Raw genomic sequence first — 24,092 nt, forward strand, 5'->3', positions numbered from 1 at the left:
TACGGTAGCATTTGTCGCATCACAGCAGCTGCGACTCCATTCATATAGGGCAGAGAGTATTTAGTGTGGAAGTACGGTGCTTATGCGCCGTCACGAAAGGGTTAATAAGAGATTCGTTTGTTTGCTTTGCTTGCGATTGCCGAACGATACGAGTTTAATTTTTGATAAAAACGTCTCGAAGAATCAATGCATTGTGGGAACGTGTATTAGCGTAATGCAATAACCGGAAACTGTGTCCTCGGCCTTGCTAGGTTGCCGCACGCAAACGGCTCATAAAGATCAAATCATATTTCGTGTTATAGTTTGTCGTAGCGGAAGGTATTCTTAAGACACGGAACAGCGAAATGCTTCATAATACGTATACGTACATAGTATACATAGATAATACAAATCTAAGATTACATTGACATACCCGGTATTCACTGTTTGCCAAGACTTTCTTTTACGACTTAAAATGAGTGACAAAAGGGATTGCCATCAGTAATTGCGTTATTGAGTTAAGCAATAGTATACCAGGGGATTTAGATATTTTGTCAGAATCTTTGAAATTATTTTTATTTTTAATGAAGAAGAAGCATATTAAAGCGCGACTTAGAGATAGAGTTAAGCCGTTTAGAAGGCAATTGAAATTTTTTTATCAGGGGGAAAGCAATTTCATTTCGGTTATAGCATTGGAAGAACAACGACATTGTAAGTCAGCCTGCAATTTCACATTTACCAACGATATATATACACTATGGCTATCTATGGGGCGTGTCCCTTATAGAAACATTTGAATATTAAGCAACACTCTCACTTCACCAACAGATAATTAGCCAATAATTACCCGTAAGTTGAACATGTTATCATCATATATTTTTGCCCATTATAGGGACATATGTAAACCTGATTTATAACCAGGAACTATATGCTTCAAGTTCGTATGCCAACTTTGGCGATTGTCAACATTCCAACAATCGAAGGTAGACGCAAGCATATTTTTGTTGGCATCTTGATGCATATTTACGTGGTCCAAATGATATCATAAGTTCAGAATCTTTCAAGATGAGTTCTCATTTTAACTTGTCCATTTTCCATTTGAACTGGCCCTATAAAGCCATTGTTGCCATTGAAATTTATAAAGTAGAGAATTTTTTAGATGCATTCGCTATACATTCACCAATTGGGAGCTGGAGATACATGAACGAGATCAAGATAGGTAAGTAAAATTAGGTAGGTAAAATTATGCAGAGTGAGTTTCTCCTACACAAGAAAATTTGTAGCATATGAGGTTTATGAAGGCATAGCCAAGTAAAGTACTGGAACTATCACTTCAATCATGACAAACGAGAGTTTGGTGCGGTTTTACTTTGCGGTCATGCTTTCTAAAAATCGCTAATGGTTCGACCATTATAGTGAATTGATATTTTACCAAACGATGCCAACTAAAGCCTTTGGCCTTAATTTAGCGCAACGGATGTGGAAGATGTTTATTTTCAGGCGCTAGCTATCATACAACTTGTGAATTGGTGCCTTTGTTAACCAATTGATTTCAGACTACACCTATTATCGAAGGATATTAAACATCACACAGTCTGATGGCTGAATATGAGAAATTTTCTGTCGGTAATCCCAAGTTTTCTGGAGTCGGCCTTTCTTATAGAAGGCTAATAGCAATAACAGAGGAAATGGCGCCGATTTTTAGGGGAAACTGTCGCAGTAGACTATCGCTCGCGTTTATGTACGCATTGCCAAATATATTCCATAACATCCCCTATGTTTCTTTCGCTCCGTCCATCTTCCGTCTGAAACTTGATGATGTTCTGCCGAGAAATCTATTTCGATTTTTATAGTCTTCCTAAGATGCCTTTCCAAATAGGCGTCAAAGAACAATTGCTCTTGTAACCAGAAACTCGATGCTGTTTGAATAAAGGGATAAACTAATAGCAAAATTATTATAATAATGCTTTGATTAAAATATTTTTATTTCTTTGTATCCATTTTATTAACAAAAAAAAAAAAAAAAAAAAAGAATTAATAAAATTCAAATTGCGTGCATGCACTCAATATATTAAAGATTTTACATACTAAAGCTTAGATTTGCTTAAGCAAATATTGCCCGAAACAATTTTTTCTAATACGAAAACAATTTTTATTTTGCCATAAATTTTTCAAATCATTTATGCCATAAACTTTAATCAGACTTGTTGTCATTCGAGTGCTTAAACTATTATTGTTATTGTTTCTCTTATTATTATTGTTATTAAACATTTATTAACACGAAACTATTTTGCAGATCAATTTAAATTTTATATGTTTTTGAATTTCTATACATGGTCGTTCTTTTTTGCTCGCAAACAATCAATTTTTTTTGTAAATTTTTAGCTAAACACCTTGAAAAGTGGGTGTAGTTTAATATGCACACATAAAAACGAAAAACAAAAAAACAAAAAACAAAATTCGAATGACGACAACAGTTATAACATTCAATACTTACTTGGTTTGAAAAATCTTTTTATTCAAAATAAAAGGATAGGAGTTTACGAAATTTGTAAGTGCGCTGACTTCAGACTAGGGATTTGATTAGGAGTTTAGCCGGAGGATCAAGGAACTGGGATTGGGCAGCTGCTGGTAGTATTTCTGGTCTGGTTGCTCCGTTCAGACCATTCCAATAATGAAGTTGATTTAAATTCGATATCTTATCCTTAAAAAAAAAAACAAAAAACAAAAAATTCCCTTAACACACTTTCAGGAAGAATAAAGCTATGCGTAGCTGCCCATCAGACCCAGGGGTTCAGCAGCATTATTAAGATTGAAAATAACTAAAACAATTATATTCAATTCGTTGACAGGGATGGCGGAGCTCATCCATCTTTTGTTCTTAGAACATGAGTAATTCCTCAAGACACGTCCCTTACTCGTGTAATTTGACGATGGTCGGAATGAAACGGTGTAAAAAGGGGAAGGGATAGCCAGTGGCCGAAGTTTAGTGGATATATAGCAAATTCGCAAGTGCTATCGACTGAGTATTCGCTACAGTTACCACCATGTATGGTCAACTCACACCAGAATTTAAATCCACGATTACTGATTTTGTAATCGTCACACTTATGTACTCGGCTAAGAGGCAGCCACATGCATATTGTTAATTATTAGTGTGACAATTGTTGTAGTATTTTTAGAGGGAGCCTTTACAACTGGTCGTAAAAGCTCTGATCAATTTTGTAGACGACATTTACCAATGACACCTGAACCACATCCCGGGTGTTCACACAAAGCTGTCCTAACGACTACAATATAATAAATAGCTTTTGTCTTCTAAAAGATAAAAGAAACTATGTTTTTCTCTTCTTTTTTCTTTTCCGGTGAAGAGCGCGACAAAAATACAAGTATGAAATTTCAAACAACTTCGGAAAACGCGCTTAACAATGTCCGATATATGTCCGGCTCAATTCCTGCCTACTGTTTTGCCATTGTCAGCTGCTCAGTAGCAGATTGCAAGGAAACAGGTTTACACACGGTCGGCTAGAAACGATTAAATTGTCTCGGAATATTAAATTCCTCAAGAATATATATATTTTTGTCCAAGTATTATAAACCGAAACGCATACCTACTGTTACGAAAATCCCAGATCCAGTTAATTTCAGCTAAGTAATTTTCCCTAATAATAAATTTGCTAAAGAAGGAAAAACCAAATGAGCATTCGCAGGTGCCGCATGCAGCTGCAGGCCGATGAAAACGATTAGAGGAAAAGCAGGCTGGCATTAGAAATAAAACCATAAATTAGGTAAAGAATTCGTAGCAAGCGTTTAACGTGGGTTCCTGCCTGAAACCTGCTTAACCCCACGGTGGCCCAAGCCCTTTTAAGCGTACTACGCCCCCTGGCGAGTTAGACAATCCCCACAGAATAGGGGCCTAAACAACACCAGAGTCCAGAACGGTTTATTGTGTATGGAACAATAAACCCCACTCTGGTCAGTGGTGAGGCCTAGCTGCACTCAAATTGTTCCACTTTGGCTAGGAACTTGCCAACCACAACCACCACGAGTACTCCCCGAAGAGCCGCACCCAAGCAGTCAGGACTCACAAATTGATCAACGATATACGTTCAAAAAGGGTAAAAAAATTGCGCTCGCTTCCGCCATAAGGCTTCCACGGCGCCGTTAATCCGCCGTTACCACCATTACCTGCAGGCATCCGTGACATATGTTCAAAAGTAAAAATAAGGCAAAAGGGGAAAAAGCCTTTCCGTCAAATCCCGTTTTTAATTTTTGCTTGTATTAATTCTCAAGACAGTTTATTAATTAATAGGCCAAAGGGAAGGCCATCCGTCAATTCCTTTTTGTATAATTAACTCTCTCCTGAGAAAAATTTTAATTCCAACGACTTTATGAACAAAGTCCATCATACACCCGCAGGCATACGTGGCTTTGTGAGGCGAACCTCCTGATCCCCGTGGCTCCCAGTTTGTTTTACAAAGCCTTTGACATACTTTGGGCGGATGTTAAAAACAACCGTACTTGCTTCGGATTCACCATACTTCCTTGGTTGCCAACACCATGAACTAGTTTTCTTCGAGATATATAGGTCTCGGGTGTTGCACTGACATGGCAGGGGCGACTCGCTAGATTACTACCATCAAATTAAAAACCATTCATTCACATATTTCCTCGGTAGTAATCAGCTATTGAGTGAAGAGCTCATCTTCCAGCCAACCCCTCCATCATCTCTTAGAAACTCGTCGCCGAGTTAGTAGCCCAAAACCTTAAACTCTTCTTACCCGGCCGAAGCCGTTGCCCGGGGATCACCACTGGGAGGTGAGAGTTTCGGCACATCTATGCTACCCATTAAAGCATAGTTTATCTGCCCAAAATTAGGTATAGTAACATTCTTGTAAAAATGTATATAAATAGAATATTTGTGGAAGGGAGAGTTAGTCGGGCAAGAACATTTGAGCTGAGAGTACGGCCAAAATAAATTGTAAATAATACTATATGTAAGAAATATAATTGTAAATAATTGTACTCCTACTGTTGTGAAAGACAAAGTAGTAAAATAAAAGAACTTTCAAGTGTATTTCTCTTAACCAAAATATCCACGATCCGGTGGTACGGACTGTATCTTAGTAAAACCGAATTTCATAACACTTCATCTTTCAATAAAATTTTTCATATAGAATATGATTATAAGTAAATCATTTGTTTTGTTGAAGAGCAAGTTTGGCTTTCTCCTTTTGTTTTTACTTGCATTCGCCTTCGTTCTTAAATCAATTTAGTTTCTCTCTTTCTTTTACTTTTTCTTTTAACCTTTTATTTTCCAGCCACTTAAGGGAGTTAAGTTCCATTTGTATGACAGAAAGTAATGCTTTTCATCATCTAATCAAAGTGAGACACTTTATATTTTAGTAACATAGTCAAGAGGTCAAACGATCGCAGAAAGTCGTCGTGTAGAATGTAGAATGTGTAATATAATACTTCAAAATATGCGACGGGAATTCTACAAAAGACTCCGATGTTCGTCTTTGATTTATTGTAAAAATTTTCATCGAAAAGTAGAAAATTTGTTAATTCATTTATTCGAAGTGATCGGCTCACAAACAGATTGCAAGTTTCTCTGTTCACTCTATTAATCTACTCGCTATAAATATGCGCTCCTACTAGAGTTACATGTGGTTCCGTGAGAAACATTAATCGATTAGTCTGTTAATTTCATTTATCGAAAATTGTGATAATCGCGTGAACCGATGGGTATACAAGATTCGCTCCAAAGTTGTATGTAGCTTTCTTGTTCTTCTCTTTTTCTTGTTTCTTTTTTGTTTCTCTCTCTCTCTCTCTCTCTCTCTCTCGAATATTTTCATTACAAAACAGTTGTACAATTGTACAATTTCATGCACACACAACAACAGGTCATGCTTGCAAATGTTAAATTGCATATAAATTTATGTTTTGCAAATTCATTTGTAGCAACACCAACGAGCCACATAAATAATTTCATATTTTAGACATTTTGCGATTTGTTTAAATGACCTTAAATTATGACGAATAAAAAAAATGAATAGAAAACAGAAAAAATAGTTGAAAATAAAAGTCAGCCAAACTTTGGATATGGAACTATGCGAACGAAAACATGAAAAATGGTATGAGGCGTTAAACTTTTAATTTAAATAAATTGATGAATGAAAGAAATATTGGGGGAAAAAACACATTTTGCACACTTAAGGAATTCTGAGTTAAATCTTATACCCTGAGCAGATCATGGAAAAAAAAATTAAATTGATCTGAAATCTTTTATCTCTCTCCCTCTCTCTTTCTCTCTTTATTACGGAAGTGAGTTTATTGCAATCAGATCTGAACGCTGTGGCCTTCCGGTGCTTGACAAATTGTATGCTGTTAAGTTTACAAAAGTGTAAAAAGTTGTGATACCTTATCCACTAGTTATTATATCGATGATTATATGCTTGATAACATATCTACTTGGAAGAATGTAAGGATTATCTTTGACTTTAAAAGCAAGTATAACCGACATGTGGAAACAATCGTGAGCAAATCCAAATCACTTTTAGGACTCATGAAGAGATAACGTGAGGAAGTTGGTGATCTATATACAACTAAACGACCAAACGTGGCTTTAGTTAGGCCGACATTTGCATAGCGTCTAGCTATCGGTGGCAAAGAAAGCTTCTACTTTTTACGCCGCATGGGTTTCTGTAACCATACCGTCCTTCCGTATGAAAATAGATTAAAATTAATTGATCTTCTCTTCTTCGTGAGTGTCGAGGTGCCTTATTTTAAGGCCTGTCTTACCCTTCTAAGACTTGAATGCGTCTCTTTGATATAGTTTATTTAGGAAATTTGCGGCAAAACACTTGGCCCCGTTTAGGTGTTGCTCGAACTTCAAGAGAATGATGAGAGGAAATTCATGATCAGTTTGTTAAACTATAGACCACTTATGATAACAATGTACAAAATTTGTGCGGACTTGTAGAACGCACCGAAAAACTATGCGCAGGTGCAGCTTTTATTATGTCAATCGATGTCGAGTCAAACCTCTCTGTGCATTTTTGCACATTTTCTATGTATATTGATAAGATCGTGGACATGAGCACATTTTGGACTATGGATGATTCTTACGGAAAGAGATTTTGATTGAGATTTGAAAAAACCTGTCACATATGAACAAACTTTTGTAGAAAAGTTCCTCAGAATAGTTAGCTTAGGCCTACAGTCAAAGAATTTTTCGTTTTCCTTAAAATTATGAATCTATTTTGCCATATCGAATGGATTCTTCAATCCATTAGCTCTAAACTCTTAATAATCCTATTACTAATAGAAAGTTTAACAAACAAAATCCAGATCTTGCAATAGAATCTAATTTTTTTACAGTTAGAATCACACGATCACCTGAAACGGATTCTATGGTAAGATGTTAAGAAATTTCTGTTTTCAATTTACAATCCAAGGGGCGCCCATGGAAAAATTGTATACCCTTCATACTCTGCGAGCTTCTCAAAGTATGTCCACAAGTTTTTTTATTAATCTTAGGTGCATGTCCGCATTTAATTTTCCAGAGTGTTGAACTGATCGCGGACTGTGATCGATTTCATTAATAGCTAGAACCAAAACGAGTGCGTTGTCTGTAAAATACATTTTTCAATTTCTGTAGCAAACGTTCCAATGCGGAATCGATATTAGAAATCGGTTTTTTTTGTCGTGAAGAGGTACATACCGCCGTACTATGCCCATAACCTTATTTAAGATCGTCAGTTTTATCAGAAAGAAAATGGTTGACTTATTTGGTGATGAAATCTTCAGGTGACGTCCGGTACTTCTCTATCGCTACAGAAGCCCAAAGGCAAAACATAATAAACTTTTCTAAGCTCTTGAAATGAATGCCTCTTCTAAGAAAAGCTGATGGTCTCACATCTCTTTTTTGAGCCAATTTTTTTTTTTTTTTTCAATGACATATAAACTCACTCTGTTTTTGGAACACTGGACATTGGTTGCATGGACGCAAATAGGGTCCGTCATCAATATCAATCCGCATAACAATTTACATCACTTTACGATATACATTCCAGAAGCACACAAGTATATAGTATTTTGATAGAGAAGCTCGTACTTCTAATTTAAAACTTAATAATGATCTTGATTAAGACAAAGTCTTAATTGCTTATGGATTTCATAAAACTAATTCTTAATCAAAAGTTACATTAAATTCTTACGCAAAACGTAAGAAGTTCAATAACCTTTTTCGTGGAGATTGAACTTTAAGTTATATCAGCACAATATAACAAAAATTCGCTGACCAAACAATGATTTGACATCCGCTTGGTTAAATATCCACTAAACCTGTCTAAGACTCCACCTACTTGTGCAAAAAATGTGGTACAAACAAAAAAGAAGAAATAAAGTAAAAAATTTCGTTGGACTAAAAACGAATCGTGAATGCCCAACGTGTGTTACGAGCCTAAAATAATCCCTAAACTTTTCGATAAATTGCCACAACAGAGATTTCTGCAAAACCGATGTTATTTGTAGAATAACACATATCTTGTCAGTTGCTAAGTTATTCTCAGTTACAAGTCACAAAATAATTGTGTCTTTGCTATGCTGCATTAGATCCGGAAGTTTAAGTTAAATGGAAAAGTAATTCGTTTATAGAAGAATGCAAAAATTGATTCATAAATTTAATGAAACATAGAGAATGAGAATATTTAAGTAGAGCATATGAAATTTTTGGTTATATAATTAAAGCACCTAATGTCAAATGCAATACGCCTTCGAAAAGCCGGTCGGCCAGTTCATGTATAACAAAAAAGCCAAACAATGACAATTTAAAAAACTGAAGTAATTATAAAATAAATGAAATCACAAAAGATATCAACACGCTAACACTGCTGCCGTCACCACCACCACCACCACCACCACCACCACCACCATCGTCACTGCCACCAAATAATGGCAACAATAGCAAAAGAAACGAAACATTTTGGCATCAAGTGGATAAAGATAAAAAATAAAAAAGTTTGGAAAATAATGCAACTGAGTCTAATCTAACGGCACACAAAATAACACAATTGGGCGTTAATATCTATGTTTGCATTTACGTTTATGCAGCACAAGTATACAACATAGAAAACTATGCGGATTTTGACACATATATGAATACATATGTATATATATTCCACAATAGATGCAGATTTAAAATGCACATACAGCCGAACCTCGATTTGCACGGTATTTGTTGTTATACAGAATATGTTCATAAAACGCACAAAGTCTCATCAAATGGATTTTCTGCATCGAAAAGTACAAACTGCGTTCTTGGCTCTCTACCATCACAATGGTATACTTCATTAACTCAACCTAACCTCAATATCAGGCCATCATTATTTTCATGCTTAAAATTTTTCGCTTTTTTTCTCTTTGCATTAAAAACGTAAACCGAGCCAAAGCAGTACTGTTGGTTTTCAATCGTTTTCAATTCAGTTCCAAAATAAGCGCCAGACAATTTCGATGGGAAAGCTCATTTTCGTAGCTAATAAACTTAGTTCAGATCAAATCCTTTTGCGAAGAAGTACGGTACTCCCTTCTGCTCATTTCTTTACCTCTTATTCTTTTCGATTGCATTGATTAGAGAAGTATGACACTTTGGAATTATTCGGTTATCGGAACCGCTGTCTGAATACACGTTTTTTTTTTATGTGAATACTTGCTTATGCAGTCTCCATTACGCATTGTATAATGACGCACGACAGGCACATTACGTTATATATCGTTTCAAAGGGAGGCCTGTGGCCCGTCGTTTCCACATTAATAAAACAATGCAGTGAAGTCATCATAACAACTTTTTTTTTTTTTGCTTTAGTCACAAGACAACGGATATCTGAATACGTTGGCTTTGTATGGAGCAAAACACTCGACCACACTTGACTCACGTGAATTTGAGTACGACTGTAGCCACCAAAAAGTTTCCGAAAAAAACCGTTCCCAAATACCTAACCGACACATAATGTCCATCGTAATGTGGAGACGATTACAACCCTTGTAATTGGCTTCAGGTTTATAGGTTTATCTACATTTTCAATCTGCGCAATCACATACTTCGATACGCGAATGCGAATAATTTCACTTAACCGAGAAGGGCTTAACAAAATCAGCGCAAATGTTAAAACATAGACATTAAAAAAAAAAATAAATGACGTTTGACAAATGCTGCTTTGGAGCTATTTACGCAATGAACAATAGCGTCATCCCTTTATGCTGCAAATTCAATGCAAACGCCAGTGATATCAAATGAAATGATTTGACAAAGTCATAGAAGTCACTTCTTTAGTATAAGTAGCTTTGCCCGATGTGTATGTAGTCTTTTTCAACAAACTTATTTATGTATACTTTAAATAGCGGAAAACATGGACGCAGTGTATACTAAATTACAAACCATATTACAACGAATAATGATCTGGTGACAAAGAAGTTTGTTTTTTCCGTTACTCTTATTGTTACCGCAGTCGATTTTGTTCTTATTTTTGTGGTTTGTATTGCTTTTCCGAAATACTTTTAATAAACGGGTGAGGTTGAGATCGCGAACAAATTAATTTCCAGATATTTGTGCAAAGAATTTAAATATGCGTGTGTGTGTGTGTGTGTGTGTGTATATATATATATGCATATTTGCGTATGTGTATATTTTTTGGTCTTAAACTACATACAATATTAATATTATTATTAATGATAACTGAAATGTATGCGCTTTACAGTCAATTTTTTTGTTTGCTGCTTTTTTTTTATTAGCAATTTTTGTTATTGTTTTTTGCTTTCAGTTATAAGATCATTATGTATGCATTATGTGCAAAGTTTTACACTACCCCGTCAATAACACACGAGTTGGTGGTTGACATAGGTCGATCCTGCTCTACCTAACACAATAACTTTCAAGGCGTGCGAAAATATGTGTTGTTTTAAAATTAAATTTAATATCTTTTTATAACGGAAACTGCAGAAATTTGACTTCGACCTCTAGCGTTATATTACTTACCCAATTTTTCCTCCTTTATTGAACACGGTTTTTTTTTCTTTTGTTTTTTATATTACTGATCAGAGACACTGCTAGGGCAATATTCAAGAATATGACCTAAAAATCTCGCCAGATAGATGTACTTCATCTTGTTTATGCTGAGAAAAGTGTTACATCTTTCGGAAGATAAGCGAGCATAACTGTTTTACTTATTCCTCGAAGACTTTCTTCGCTGAAAATATTATGTGCGAGATTTCTATAAAAAGATATATAACTGTTGGTTTAGACGGAGAGTTTCGATTAGCGCAAAACACTTAAAAAGCAATAACTTCCTTCTTTTGCATCCATTATTAATGCATTGGCATGCAGTACCTATACGGTTTGAATAGAGAATCGAATTAAAAATTCTTTAAGATTAAGTTAAACTCTCAGGATCATATGAGATCAGACAATGGTATCGTTGCGAAACTCGACGCGAGTGGCAGGAAATGCTTAACCTATATTAGGGATGAGCTTGGCAATGTGGACGGCGGAATTAGCAGCAATCCGCTTCAATTTAGAAATCTCGGCTAAAGAGAAATCATCGGCACTTGCTAAACACGCAATGTCCTAGGGATTGTATCGCTTTCTTTATTGAAGAAAGGCAGCTTCAAACTATACTGATTTTTTCTCCCATAATCTAATTACGTGAGTTCAATTTTTAGGACTTGAATTCATCTGCGTGTGACTCTCAAAATTGTTGAAATGTTCTTAATCAAAAAACGGCTTACGATCGGTTTTTTTCGTCTTTGTATGAGTTAACAACTCAACTGCATTGTACAAGTGGTGTCTGTACCAAGACGGAAGGTAAAGTCTTCTTTACAGGGGTTGCAAGTGTTGTAATTTTCCAAAAGATTTGATGATTCAATAAACTTACCTTATAATACATACGGTTAGGCAGAAGCGTAGGTAAAATTTGTATGAACGAGGGAGTAGTGCTAATATAAGTTTGCCTTAGAAAAGGAGAGAAAGACGCATGCAAATCCATTGTTTCAAAGGCGGGGTCCAAAGGCTACATGGACGCAATGCTCAAGATGCCGAATTTGTTGGACACACTCTCCTCCTTCTGGTCCCTTCGTGTACGCGTACGAGAGCTTCCACACAAATCTAGGAAGACTTGCCCAAGTGTCTGTCGCAATAAAAAGTTTCATCAAAATAAAATGACAATTTTTTGAATGATATTTTATTACCAGGGAGACGCTTGCATGCTAACTAAAAACATTGCAAAAGCTAAGTAGGCGGATAGTATGTCTTAGAATTCAACCACGCAATCTGGACTGTATACAGAATCTAAAAGCAAAACAAAAAGCAAAAAAAAAATTCTTGATCGACTTAAGATTTTGAACCGATTCGCTTGCCCACTCATTATTTTAGAAAACCTTATCTATCTAATATTGCTGAAGAGGATCAAAACTGACTCGGAACTTTCTGCTGTGATACCTGTTTAAATTTTTTTTACTTATATCGCCAGCATATCTCTCTCAATCTATATTCGTATTTATTCATAAGATATCCTGAGAAGATGCATTATTGTAAGAGGTCTTTAAGACAAAAGTTGATTTTCGAAATCGTTTGTGTCAATTCATGGCGTATTTCCGTGACAGCAATTAAGTCTGTAAGAACTTTGACTTCCTTCACGTAATCCTCGTCCGCGCACACGGAATGTAGCCAATATACGTTTGTCATTGTTATCTTTTTTTTTTCATTCATTTTAAAAATCGAAAAAGGCTCTATTTTAGATGAAAATGAACAGAGATAACTCGAACTATTACTTATCGAAGACATGCTAGTTATGGTGCCCTCAACCTAAGGAAAATACTATTCATTTGCATTAAGTTGTTCTACACTACACAAAAGTCTTACTATTTTTTGATCAAAATAGTGTAAATTTTTCCATAAAATGGAGGGAATGAATAAAATAGAGGCAACATTATCAACTCATAGCATTTTTTTATGTATTCAATTATTAAGGAGAAAAAATTTATGAAATTTTCCAAGTTTATTTCGCATTCACTTACACAATTTTTATAATTGTTGAACGAACGACAATATTAAAAACTAAAAAGAAAAAACACTCTCAACTAACTTGGAAAATAGTCTAATATTGTATGTAAATGCCTTGTTAGTCTTACAACGAGCTGTATGCGCTACCTAAGGAAAATAATTAAAATTGTTGCATAGTAATATTTTTTTTTCAATTTTTTCTGGCGACCACCACATGAGACCACGAAAACTGTGGCAAACTTGGCATACCCGCTGCCCTTGCTACTATGGCATTTACATTAAAAAAAAAAAAAAAAAAAAATCATTTTATAGTTATCGCTGTTGCAAAATAGTGCTGGTGGACTTTTATTTTTAAGCTATTTACGCGCTAGGTCTACTAACAAAAAACTACTGCTTATAAGTATATATATATATAAGAGCAACGCCTAAAATATATTTAAAAACACTAGAAAGCGAATTTTTTAAATTTTAAATAAAATATATATATATAAAATTTAATAACAACATGCGGGCGTGTCAGCTGTGATAAGAAATTCGCTACACTTCAGGTTATTGCATAACTCCTAAATTCTTGCTATTTCTTCTTCTACATTGTATTCGAAGGGTACTCAGCAGGTTTTCCAACCTTTTTAATAAATTTAAAAATAAAAAAAAAATCCGTCTGAGTGGCCGAGAGTCGGCAAAGAATCTCGACTAATAACTCATCAATGCCCGTGGTTTCAAAGTTTTCAATAAGCACGACAACCTTAGATTGCTAGTGCTTTAGGAGAGAAATAAATTCTAAGACTTTAAAGTCTTATAAAGCAGCTGGCAATCTAAGGCTATCGGCTTTTATTAAAAAACTCTACCTCACTTGAGATATTCGAACCCACGACCATTGACTTGCTAGTCGAGACCCTTGCCTACTCGGCCACTCAGCCAAATGTATGATAGATTGATTTTCTAATATTATATACCTTTTTATTCAAAATGCAAAGTAGTAGACATCAAGTTATTGTTAAATGGATTTGTACTGCAGTCAATTTTGAGAGTCGCCTTAACCACCATACTCAAGCTACCATTGCATAATATTCCCATTAACCTGTCATTTTTCCATTTTTTCTCACTCTTAAGTTTCCGTAACATTTTCATAAGATATTCCTCGTACGGCTAGTTCGATTTTCAAAGAAAAAGAAGAAAGTAGCGAGAAGGCGAGCAAAAAGAATGTTACAACGAGATTTTTTCCCTTTCGAACGCGCAGCATGAGCAATTTCTTCGCCTTTAAATAGGGCGTGAGGAAGAATTTCCACATAAAGACAAAACAGTTGACATGTGTCATATTTTTGATCGTACTTAATTCGTCTCTTATGCACCTCCCGATTGAAATCGAAGCGCAGATAATCATTTAATGCATTTAATTTCTTTACAATTCATAGCGAAATTTGGTTTCTTGTTTTTCGGTTGTCATCACAGCCGACTTGGAATCGCTTATATTATACGAACACGTTTATGTGAGAAAAGGAATTATTATCACAACCAATTTCATCTAAACGTAAACTTTCGCTTTATGTGCTGACTATTTCAGAAATTTATCCTTTAATCGTGAGCCTACAATTTGAATAGGAATTTAAATCTACCGGGAAAGAACAAAAGAAACAAAAAAAAATTATATTCGACTTTGGCCAAATCCCGCATACTTTCGTAGTTACTTTCATAAGTTCAAGGTGTTTGGGATTATAACGGTTTTTTCGTTTTTTTTTTTTTATATATTAAACGTAAAACCCTTCACCACGTCAGCACGTCCATCATAATTAACGTAAAATTAACTGTTGGCATTCTAATCTCCAAGTCCTTTTATTTGATTTGACCCATATCGATGGTATTATTAAGAAAAAATTAGTCCGCATCAGTGTATCTACCAAATTTATTTTAGAATTAACGCATTTCCAAACAGATAATATATCTTCATTTGAGGAATGTATAAAATAATTTTAAACATTCTGTCTAGCTCACCTCATAATTAATTAATAAGCATAAAACTTCCAAAAAGGGGGAAAAAAAAAACAAAATTAGTCACTTATAAGTTTGTGTGGGCATTGCTGATTTTTTCCGCCGAGTTCTCCATTCCAGAGAAAATTGTCAGCTTTCTATCTTTCATAGTTTCTGCATAATGAACAAACATCCGTAAATTTTTGTTTAAGGAAACGAGATTGAGTTCTGTTTACGTTTTACTGCGGACGTATGCTCTGGCTAATGTGGCCCAATTTCAATAATAATAACTTGTGTGCGAAAACCATAATGCTTGCAATGTTTCTACGAAATTTGAACTCGAATTTTGCGACCAGCAGAGTGTCAACACCATACACCGCACAGACAGGCAGACGGACAGACATGGATCAATCGATTCAGAATTTCGCGCTAAGCACCTTGTAAGGCATCTGAAGAGTTCTTTTGGGCATTGCAAACCTTATGGCAAAATGAGTAGATCTCCGTCATTCGGTAATGGGTATAATAAAAGAAAACTGTCTCTGGGATTTACACCTCATCATTAAACTGGATATTAAGACACTTTTACTGTAGAAAGTTTTTAATTTTTAATTGAATAATTATTATTGAAGTTTCTTTCTTACTAAACGGAAATTTTCTTCGATTGAAAACTTAAATTAAATTCATTTTTGTTTTGTTTTTTTTTTTTGTTTTTTTCTCGTCCAAGATTCATAGAATGAAAGAATGTTGTCATGTGAAAAAATGTGCAAATTTTATGTTTCAGAAACATTGTTGCTCAAGAATATGTATCTCAGCGTGTTCTCGTATGGCGGTGTTTTTAAATTGCGGTTGTAGTATTTCATCATTTATTTTATTCCGTTATTATATATTAAATTGATTTCTTTTTATTTATTTATTTTTTTTTTTGTTTTTTTCATTTTGTTTTGTTATTGTTTTGCTTTTTCATTCGTGATCGTTCTAATGATTTGTAATTCTTGTATTAATATATAATATTTTGCTTTTGTTTTCTTTAAGAAAAAAAAAAAAAAAGAAGAAAACATTCATTTTATTTTTAATATTTCTTTGCAAAGAAATATGAAAATAAAATACAAGTGTTTGCATGTATGTATGTTTGTTTGTTTGTTTGTGTGTGTGTGTATCGGTGTGTGTATTCTTACTTATAAACTGTTATTTTCTTTTGCTTATTGTCAGTTTGAATGACTTGTAAAGTGCAATCGCTGCTTAAAGAGAAAAAAAAAAAGAAAAAATAATAATAAAAACGCTAAGAGTAAGTAGAGTCTGCGTATGTTTTTGCTTTGGGTGTGTGCCTGCCCGACTATTCATGTATTCATGCATGTAATGCACTATGTTAGGGTGTATGCTTATGTATTTGTATCATGTATCGAGATGGATGCATATGCATTTGCATTGCTCTAGTTGTTAGTCCATTTGTTTTCAATTGTTCATATACCGAACCGAAGTGAGATAGTCATAGCGTTGGCTGTTTAAAGCGTTCCTTGTTGTTGTTGATTTTGTTTGTTAGCGTTTGGTTTTCTCGCTTTTGCTTTTGTTTTGTTTTTTTTTTTTTTATTTTTTTTTTCGGGGTTATGGGTATATATTGGTGCTCGAAAGCACTTGTCAGCACAGTTCGTTAACAGTCCTAGTCGCGATTCTAGGAGGTTAAGCCCACTGAGCGTGTGTTTGTTTTTTTTTAATTTCTCTTTAAGTTTCCTTACGAAAAATAATAAAAAAAAAAAAATTCTAGTTATAAACTCCTTTAAAAAGGATATCAGTGTGCTTTGTCTCTACATATTAATTGGAGGCGATACTCAATTTTGTGATTTCGTATATTCAAGTGTGATTTCTTTCTTTTTAAAATAAGACAAAAACAAATATAAAAATAAACAAAATAATAAAAATTGTAAATTAAATTTTTTGTAAAAAGTACTATTCCGATCTTCGGAATAGTCATAAAAATATAAAAATTATCTTAAAACAAAACACTTGAAAGGAATTGGAAAATAAAAAGAAATTTTTTGAATTAATTGGCTTTACAAGACTTTATATAAGGATTACAATATATCGAGAGAAATGTTACGAAAATTAAAAAAAAAAAAGTTATAGATTTTTTTCAACACCCAATGATGAACAAAATTAGTGCACCTAAATCTTTATAAGGCGTTTTATCAACTTTCCCACCTTCAGGCTATGAGGGTACACTACTTGCATTGCTTATCCGTTTAAGAAGAACATAAATAAATAAATTCTTGATCAATATGTGATCTTTTCCATCTATTCGTTCGAGTTTACTAAGTTCTTAAGTTTAAGATTCAGTGGCTCAGCTGTGCTTCTGAAAAGTATTTTGTTGAAATAAAAAAACAATTTGCAAAAAATGGATATGATCCGTTTAGAAAAGGCGCTTCCATTACCTTAAAAGACCCAAAAGCAAAAATATGCAGAATTTTTATTAACAAATTTCCGATAAAATAAATCGATCGATGATATTTTATGAAAACAGTTGGATTGGTTTTCTGATATATGCCTTTAATAAACAAGATAAACGAAAAATAATGCGATTTTCAAAGATTACAGTGTCAATGGTTTACTCCAAAGCAAATATGTTGGCTTAATGGAGAAGAACTTTTGGTTTTACCAGAAATTGTTTTCATCTTCCTTTATCTTGATTGTTACTGAATGTTACGTAAACTTTATTTCCTCAACAATCTGCTGCCCCTATACTGCAGTACAACTATTGCATAAATTCTTTAGAAAAATTCATTTTAAAAAATTCTTGAAAAAGATGAAAAAGCAAAATTTTAAAAATTCTTTTAAAAATATTTTCATTTTTTCTTTCCTCAATGTTTTTATGGATTTATGCATGAGCAGCACTTGTTTGCCCAATTAAGTGAAGTAATCGAAGTTGAATAAATCTGTTAAGTTTACCTTTATGGGTTTTATGGGAAATAATAATTTGTGTTTTAACTATAACTGATAATAATTTCATTATTTCACAAGTCAAACTTAACGGTATCGTTTAATTTTTTATTAAATAACAAATATCTTAAATAATTCTTTATTCTTGTTAATACGTCCGCAAAAGCAGTTGTCCTTTGACATCTACGTTATTTTGAGCTAGAAAAGCTTACTGTTGTTAGTAAGTTAGAGCGGCACTTCGGCCAGAAGCTCTTCGGAAGAAGCTCTTACATCAACACACTTACGCATTTTATGCTTGACTAACTTTTCGCAAAAGTTATTCTACCCGAGCTCAAGTGTGTCTAGCGGCATTGACAGCACATTGTTATTCTGCTGAAGACATTTTTGCAATCAACTGTCCATGCAATCATGTACTTGGAAAAGTCATTGTTAGGGTATTTTTAAGTTTTTTTTACTTATTACCATTGCGCAATATAAAAAGCTCTTTATAGCTAAAATACATATTACAATGGAACATATTCTTCTTCTGTTTAAATTGGATTTTGTTGTATTTGGTGACCGGCCATAGCTAACTCCAACATTCTTACTTGCTTTGCATTTCAATTCTTGCGACTGCCTGAAAACTGCAAATACAGTTGACCGCCCAGAGAGCCATGTCAGGTTGCATCACTTCGTTATTGCATATCGCGAATATTTTCATATAAGTAAAATCGCAATTGGGTTTTCCGATATTGGTTATTATCCCAACATTTAATCAGTTCTATAAATTTAGATTATTATTTATAAACATTTTTTTAGGCAAACAAGAAATAAGTAAAACACTATAGGTGACCATGGTCCACCATTAAATACCCTAGACGCCTTATCATAAAAGAGTTATTCCTATCACGACCAATTCCAATCAAGGTGTTTTATGGAAAATGGCCGAAGAAGTGATCCGATCCGAATCATTTTCAATGACGTTCGATCTTGGGCTAAAACCAAATTTCATCAGAATATCTCAGTAATTGCAGCCTTTTAGGTGAACGCAAAAAACACGACGGATAGGTGGACAGACGGACACACAAGCTTAAGTCGATTCAGAATCTTTTTCACATCAGTATAATAAATCATCTTGGATGTCGCATACACCGTCACAAATTTAATATACCATTGTACCTTGTACCACAAGTGGTGTGGAGTATAAAAAAATTCTTTTAAAGTCCTATTGTTTAGGTGACACCTTTTCCGAAGATATATACTCTTGCAAGCAAAAGACTTAAGCAAAAAACTTGATATAAGTGATGATCTCTTCACGAACTAATAGTAAATTGCTAGTTAAATAGTTAATGAAATAAAGAGAACAACTGAATTATATAAGAAAATCAAATTTGTATATCAACTTGACAGTATTTGTGGCATTGCGAAAAAAGTCAAAAAATTATAAAATTAGGGAAAGAAAAGGAAAAGGAAAGATTTGGTTTAGCAGTACAGATAGGGTTGTTTAAGGCCAACTTTTATTTCTAAGAGTATGAATAAAACATGTGATGAACTAAAACGTATGATTTTCTATTATGTTAAGATTTAATATTTAGCCCTACAATGCTTTTGCTTTAAAGCATATTCGGTATGTGTTGATATTTGCAATACTCAGTGCGGCTTTTGTTACACTAATTGATTCATAATCATTGTTTTCATTGATGTAAGACTGTCCCTTTCATGTATTCTGAACAGAAGCATACACTCTGTGAGATTCGTTATGGAATGGAATCGAATACTATTGAATTCGATCGGAATTTATTCGATACTAAAATGATTAGGACTACATCACGCAATTAGTTCTTAGGATGATTTTTATAAAATAATCAAAAAATCAAAATTTCGTGTATAGCGCCACTACAATAACTGTAACTTGTCGGAAGCTCATGAAATTTCGATACGTTTCGTCTGAAGATTGACACTACCTAAAAATCGTATGGATTCACCCTTCATCTGTATATCTTCCTACTTTTCGAGTGACGTGTTATTTAAACCCATAAAGTATAAAAAATATTGAAAAGAATATATAAAGTATGTATAGAAACACGTACATCCTTATGTGAAAAAATATCTCTTTTTTGGCAAAAGATAATGAAAACTAGAAATTTGTTGTAGTAAATGAATGTAAGCAACAAAAAAAACACCTCAACAGAGAAATATTCTGACAAAAAACACACCTTTGTATGGTACTAAGGTCTAACTTGTAGTATTTTATAAAGAAAGTTGCTTTAGGCTTCTAACTGTGCACCATATCGGTCTCTGTTTCAGTATAACTTTGGACAATTTTGCTATCTAAATGTTGCGCTCTAAATTTGGACCGTATTGGTCTATACATCGGTTTAAATTTAGGCCATATTGTTCTCTATTTCGATCTAAGGTTGGATCGTATTAGTCGCAGTTTCGAACCTTCTCTATTATAAGTGCCAGAAATTTGATCCTTTAAACTGAAAGCAGATGGAGCATAATAAGGGATTTGGCAAAAAAAAAAAAGAATTAAATTTATTAAACTTGGACCAGGTCGATTAAAGATTTGAATCTCACACCTTAAAAAAGTTCTTATGATGCGTTGAACTTTGCCTGAAAAGACGTTATAAGTTCTGATATGTTATGCTGTAACTACACGTGGATGATATTTAATAACCGGTCTTAGCCGATTATATGACTTGAGTTGAAGTTTTAATATACCTAATCTAAATGGTAGCCCGGAATGAGATAGCGGTTTCAATTCCGTTTCCTTTTTATTGATAATTGTTGGAAATCGGTTAATAAATTTCTTAATTACAGTAGTAATAAAAGTATCGTAAGCAAAGGGTTTTAATTAAATATCTTTATCCCATAATTGAAATTTTCAGAAACTTCTTCACATAAATGCTGAGAAATGTAGTCGGCGGTATTGTCAATGTCTGTATATCCGTTTTGAAATGCATACGGTGTGACTTGTAGCTATAGAATAGTGGGAAAAAAAGTCAAGTCACAAAATATAGGTTCAAGATATTGGCGGCCGATCAAACCTTATTACCTTGTATAGCAAAAATACGAATTCTTAGTAGGATGACATAGGCCAATGTCTTGTTGACATTACGAGGCATGCTTATCTTCATATTATATTGATTTGAGGCCTTAGCAAGTTCGAAAAGTTTGACACATTTCGGATGAAGTCAAGGCACATACTGTTTTATAACACACAATAGTTGAAAAAGAGAAATACTCTAAGTGCAAGCACTTAGGTGGAGGTTTTTTTTGAAAAGTTTTTCATGTTAAAATTAGAATATATTACAAAATATATAAAAATAAACGCAAAATTGTGTGATTTCTTGGGTTGAGTGGTTGAATGTGGAAATGCTTACGAAAAAAGTTACGGTTTCTTTTTTTTTTTTTTTTTTTTTTTTTGTCAAATATTAACTGAAAACTCAACCGTTTAAAATAATAATGCATTCGCCCCATGTATGCGCAGTGGCTTGTTGTTGTAAAATGATTCAACAGAAAGAAAAAAAAAAAAACCAAATCAGTTTATCTCTCGGCCAGTGGGTTACTAAACCGCACAATTGTTGTAGTGTTTTTTTATAGTCTTTACTGCTGCTTTGCTGCTGTGCTATGGTCAACGAGTGATTTGTAAAAGAGAAGAAAATAACAATAAATTTAAAAAAAAAAAAAACAACAACAAAACAAAACCTCATATTCGTTTATTTGTGAAATGTTATAATTTTAGTTTTTTCCACTCGGCTAATATAAGAAGCAACAAGTTAATTGCAACATGTTGTTATTGTTGCAATTGTAATATGGAATTATACGTTTGGTTTCTTTAATAAACTGTGGGTAAAATTTCAAAAAACAAAAACGAAAAACAAAAAACAAAAAAACACAACTGCGAAGCATAGCGCATGGGCAACGCTTTTTATAATATTCCCTATGTATGTTTTTTTTTTTTTTTTCTTACTTTTTCAAGCCTTTAGTGTTAGGATAATTAGCGAATTTGAAAAATTTGAAATACTTTTTAACCCATTAACCCATTGAGAAGTTAAGGGGATCTACTTATAATTATATGAAGTTATTACATATTTGGCCTTAATTTTTTAAGCATTAGCAACAAATTAAAATTTGATTGCTCTTTAATTTTGATAACTTCATTAGCGGCTATTTATCATTGTTTTGTTTTTTTTTTTTTTTGCTTTTTTACTTTATTCGCAGTTTATTTTGTGTGCTTTACTCGCGTCCACCTGCTCCGCTACTTATCATGGCGCTGTCTCAACTCAATATGCCAGTCTAGATCCCTATAGTCATTCATATTCGTATGGTTATGCGGATCCAAATTCACAAAAGCATGAGACACGTTCGCATGATGGTGTAACTCGTGGCTCCTATTCTTATGTGGATGGTTACGGTCATTTGCAATCAGTTTCATACGTTGCTGATCCTCATCATGGCTTTCAAGCTGTCGGTACTAATTTACCTAAAGCGCCCAGTCCAGCAGCAGCTTATGTACCAGTAGCACCAGTAGCTCATTATGCCGCCGGTCACGCCTATCCTCAGGCTCATATTGTGCTTGATCATAAAGGAGTACCTGTGGATACCCCAGAAGTGCAACACGCTAAAGCTGCTCATGCTGCTGCTTATGCTTCTGCCGCCGCTGCCGCTGCCCACGGTGGTCATCATCACTTATATAAACGATCTTTGTGGGGTCATGGTCACGGATATGCTGCTCCAGTTGCTTTAACCCCGGCTGGCGTGCCTGTCGATACTCCCGATGTCCAAGCGGCTAAAGCAGAGCATGCTGCCGCTCATGCCAAGGCTTTGGGTGCTGCACTTCATGCTGGCGCTGGTCATGTTGGCGCTTATGCTGGCGGTCACGGAGGTGGTTATGCCGGTGCCCACGGTTATCATGTGCCTGTTATAAATCATCTTGGTGTGCCAGTAGACACCCCCGAAGTTCAACATGCCAAGGCTGCTCACTTTGCTGCTGTGGCAAAGGCTGCCGCTGAGGCCGGACCCTCCAGTCACGACGATGGTAGTTATCATGGAGGTCATGATGGCGGCGTTTACGGTGCTGGCCCCTATGGTGCCGGCGGTCATGCCGTTGTTGGTCCTAGCCATTATTCCACCGCAGCTCATCATGGTGGTTACGGTGGCTATAAAGGACCTCTGCATTATCCCGTGCTACATAATGGTGTGCCTGTTGAGCCAGCTGAAGTACAGCACGCTCGTGCATCTCATTTGAGTGCTTTAGCTGCTGAAAGTCACAAAGCTGCTGCCCACGGCGGTTATTACGGCGGTCATTATGGTAAATGGTAAAGATGCCTCTAAACGATTCAATCACTAAAAAGGAATGGATTTATGTAATAGATGATTCGGAGTTTTTATTCTTTTAAATTTAAGTTAATACAGCATTGAAGATTTATTTCTGCATTCAATTTCTTAATTTTTCTTCGCTTGTCTTCAACTATTTTTAAATTTCTTTCTATTACTTTCTCGCAAGTAAACACACGCTCTCTCTTACAAGTTTCTCTCTTCTATACCTACTCTGTTCTGCAATTTCTCACAGGAGATGATCTCTCTCTTTCACGTTCTTGCCTGTGATTTCATTTATGCTCTTCGCTTTCTTTTTTTTTAACTATCTTCATCTCTACCTCCTAAAAATTCGTTTGACACTCAACACACTGCCATTGCTAAGTTGAACATTTCAATATACTGCCTGCCATCTAATCGATATTTCTTCACTGCTCTCTTCTTTCTCTCTCCGCGAGCATTTCTTTATCATGAGATGTTCTTTCTTTTTATTCGATCGTTTAATTTCACTATCTCTCTTCGTGTCGATCTCTCTCCTTTTCTCTCTCTCTCTCTCTATACATTTTTCTTGAATCCTTGTGCTCTTCTCCTCTCTCTCTCCCTCTCTCTCTCTCTCTGCCACTCATCTTGATATTTCTATGATATAGCCAACGATTGCCAATGCCTTGACTTTGATTTCTACACATATCCTAATGACGGTTTAAAGTTTAAGTATTTCTCTCTATTTTATTCTTTTAATCTCTTTAACTAAGAATAATAACATTATGCAAATTTCATTGAAAAAATACGAAAAAAAAAGATACGAAAAACGATATAAATAATATATAAACTATCTTTATAAATGCATACATAT

At 34.5% G+C, this 24,092-nt stretch overlaps 1 protein-coding gene across 1 annotated transcript; it reads left to right on the top strand.

Annotated features, from left to right (window-relative positions):
- Nucleotides 1-1,179: 1,179 nt before the first annotated feature.
- Nucleotides 1,180-23,795, top strand: LOC119638819 (histidine-rich protein PFHRP-II). The gene is made up of 3 exons (XM_038035844.1): nucleotides 1,180-1,198; nucleotides 8,857-8,978; nucleotides 22,088-23,795. Exons 1-3 carry the CDS (start codon nucleotides 1,180-1,182, stop codon nucleotides 23,243-23,245), a joined length of 1,299 nt encoding a protein of 432 aa, XP_037891772.1. The 3' UTR covers nucleotides 23,246-23,795.
- The last annotated feature ends 297 nt before the right edge of the window (nucleotides 23,796-24,092 follow it).

Source organism: Glossina fuscipes, unplaced genomic scaffold (assembly GCF_014805625.2).
Source record: "Glossina fuscipes isolate IAEA_lab_2018 unplaced genomic scaffold, Yale_Gfus_2 110, whole genome shotgun sequence".
NCBI classification, from domain to species: domain Eukaryota; kingdom Metazoa; phylum Arthropoda; class Insecta; order Diptera; family Glossinidae; genus Glossina; species Glossina fuscipes.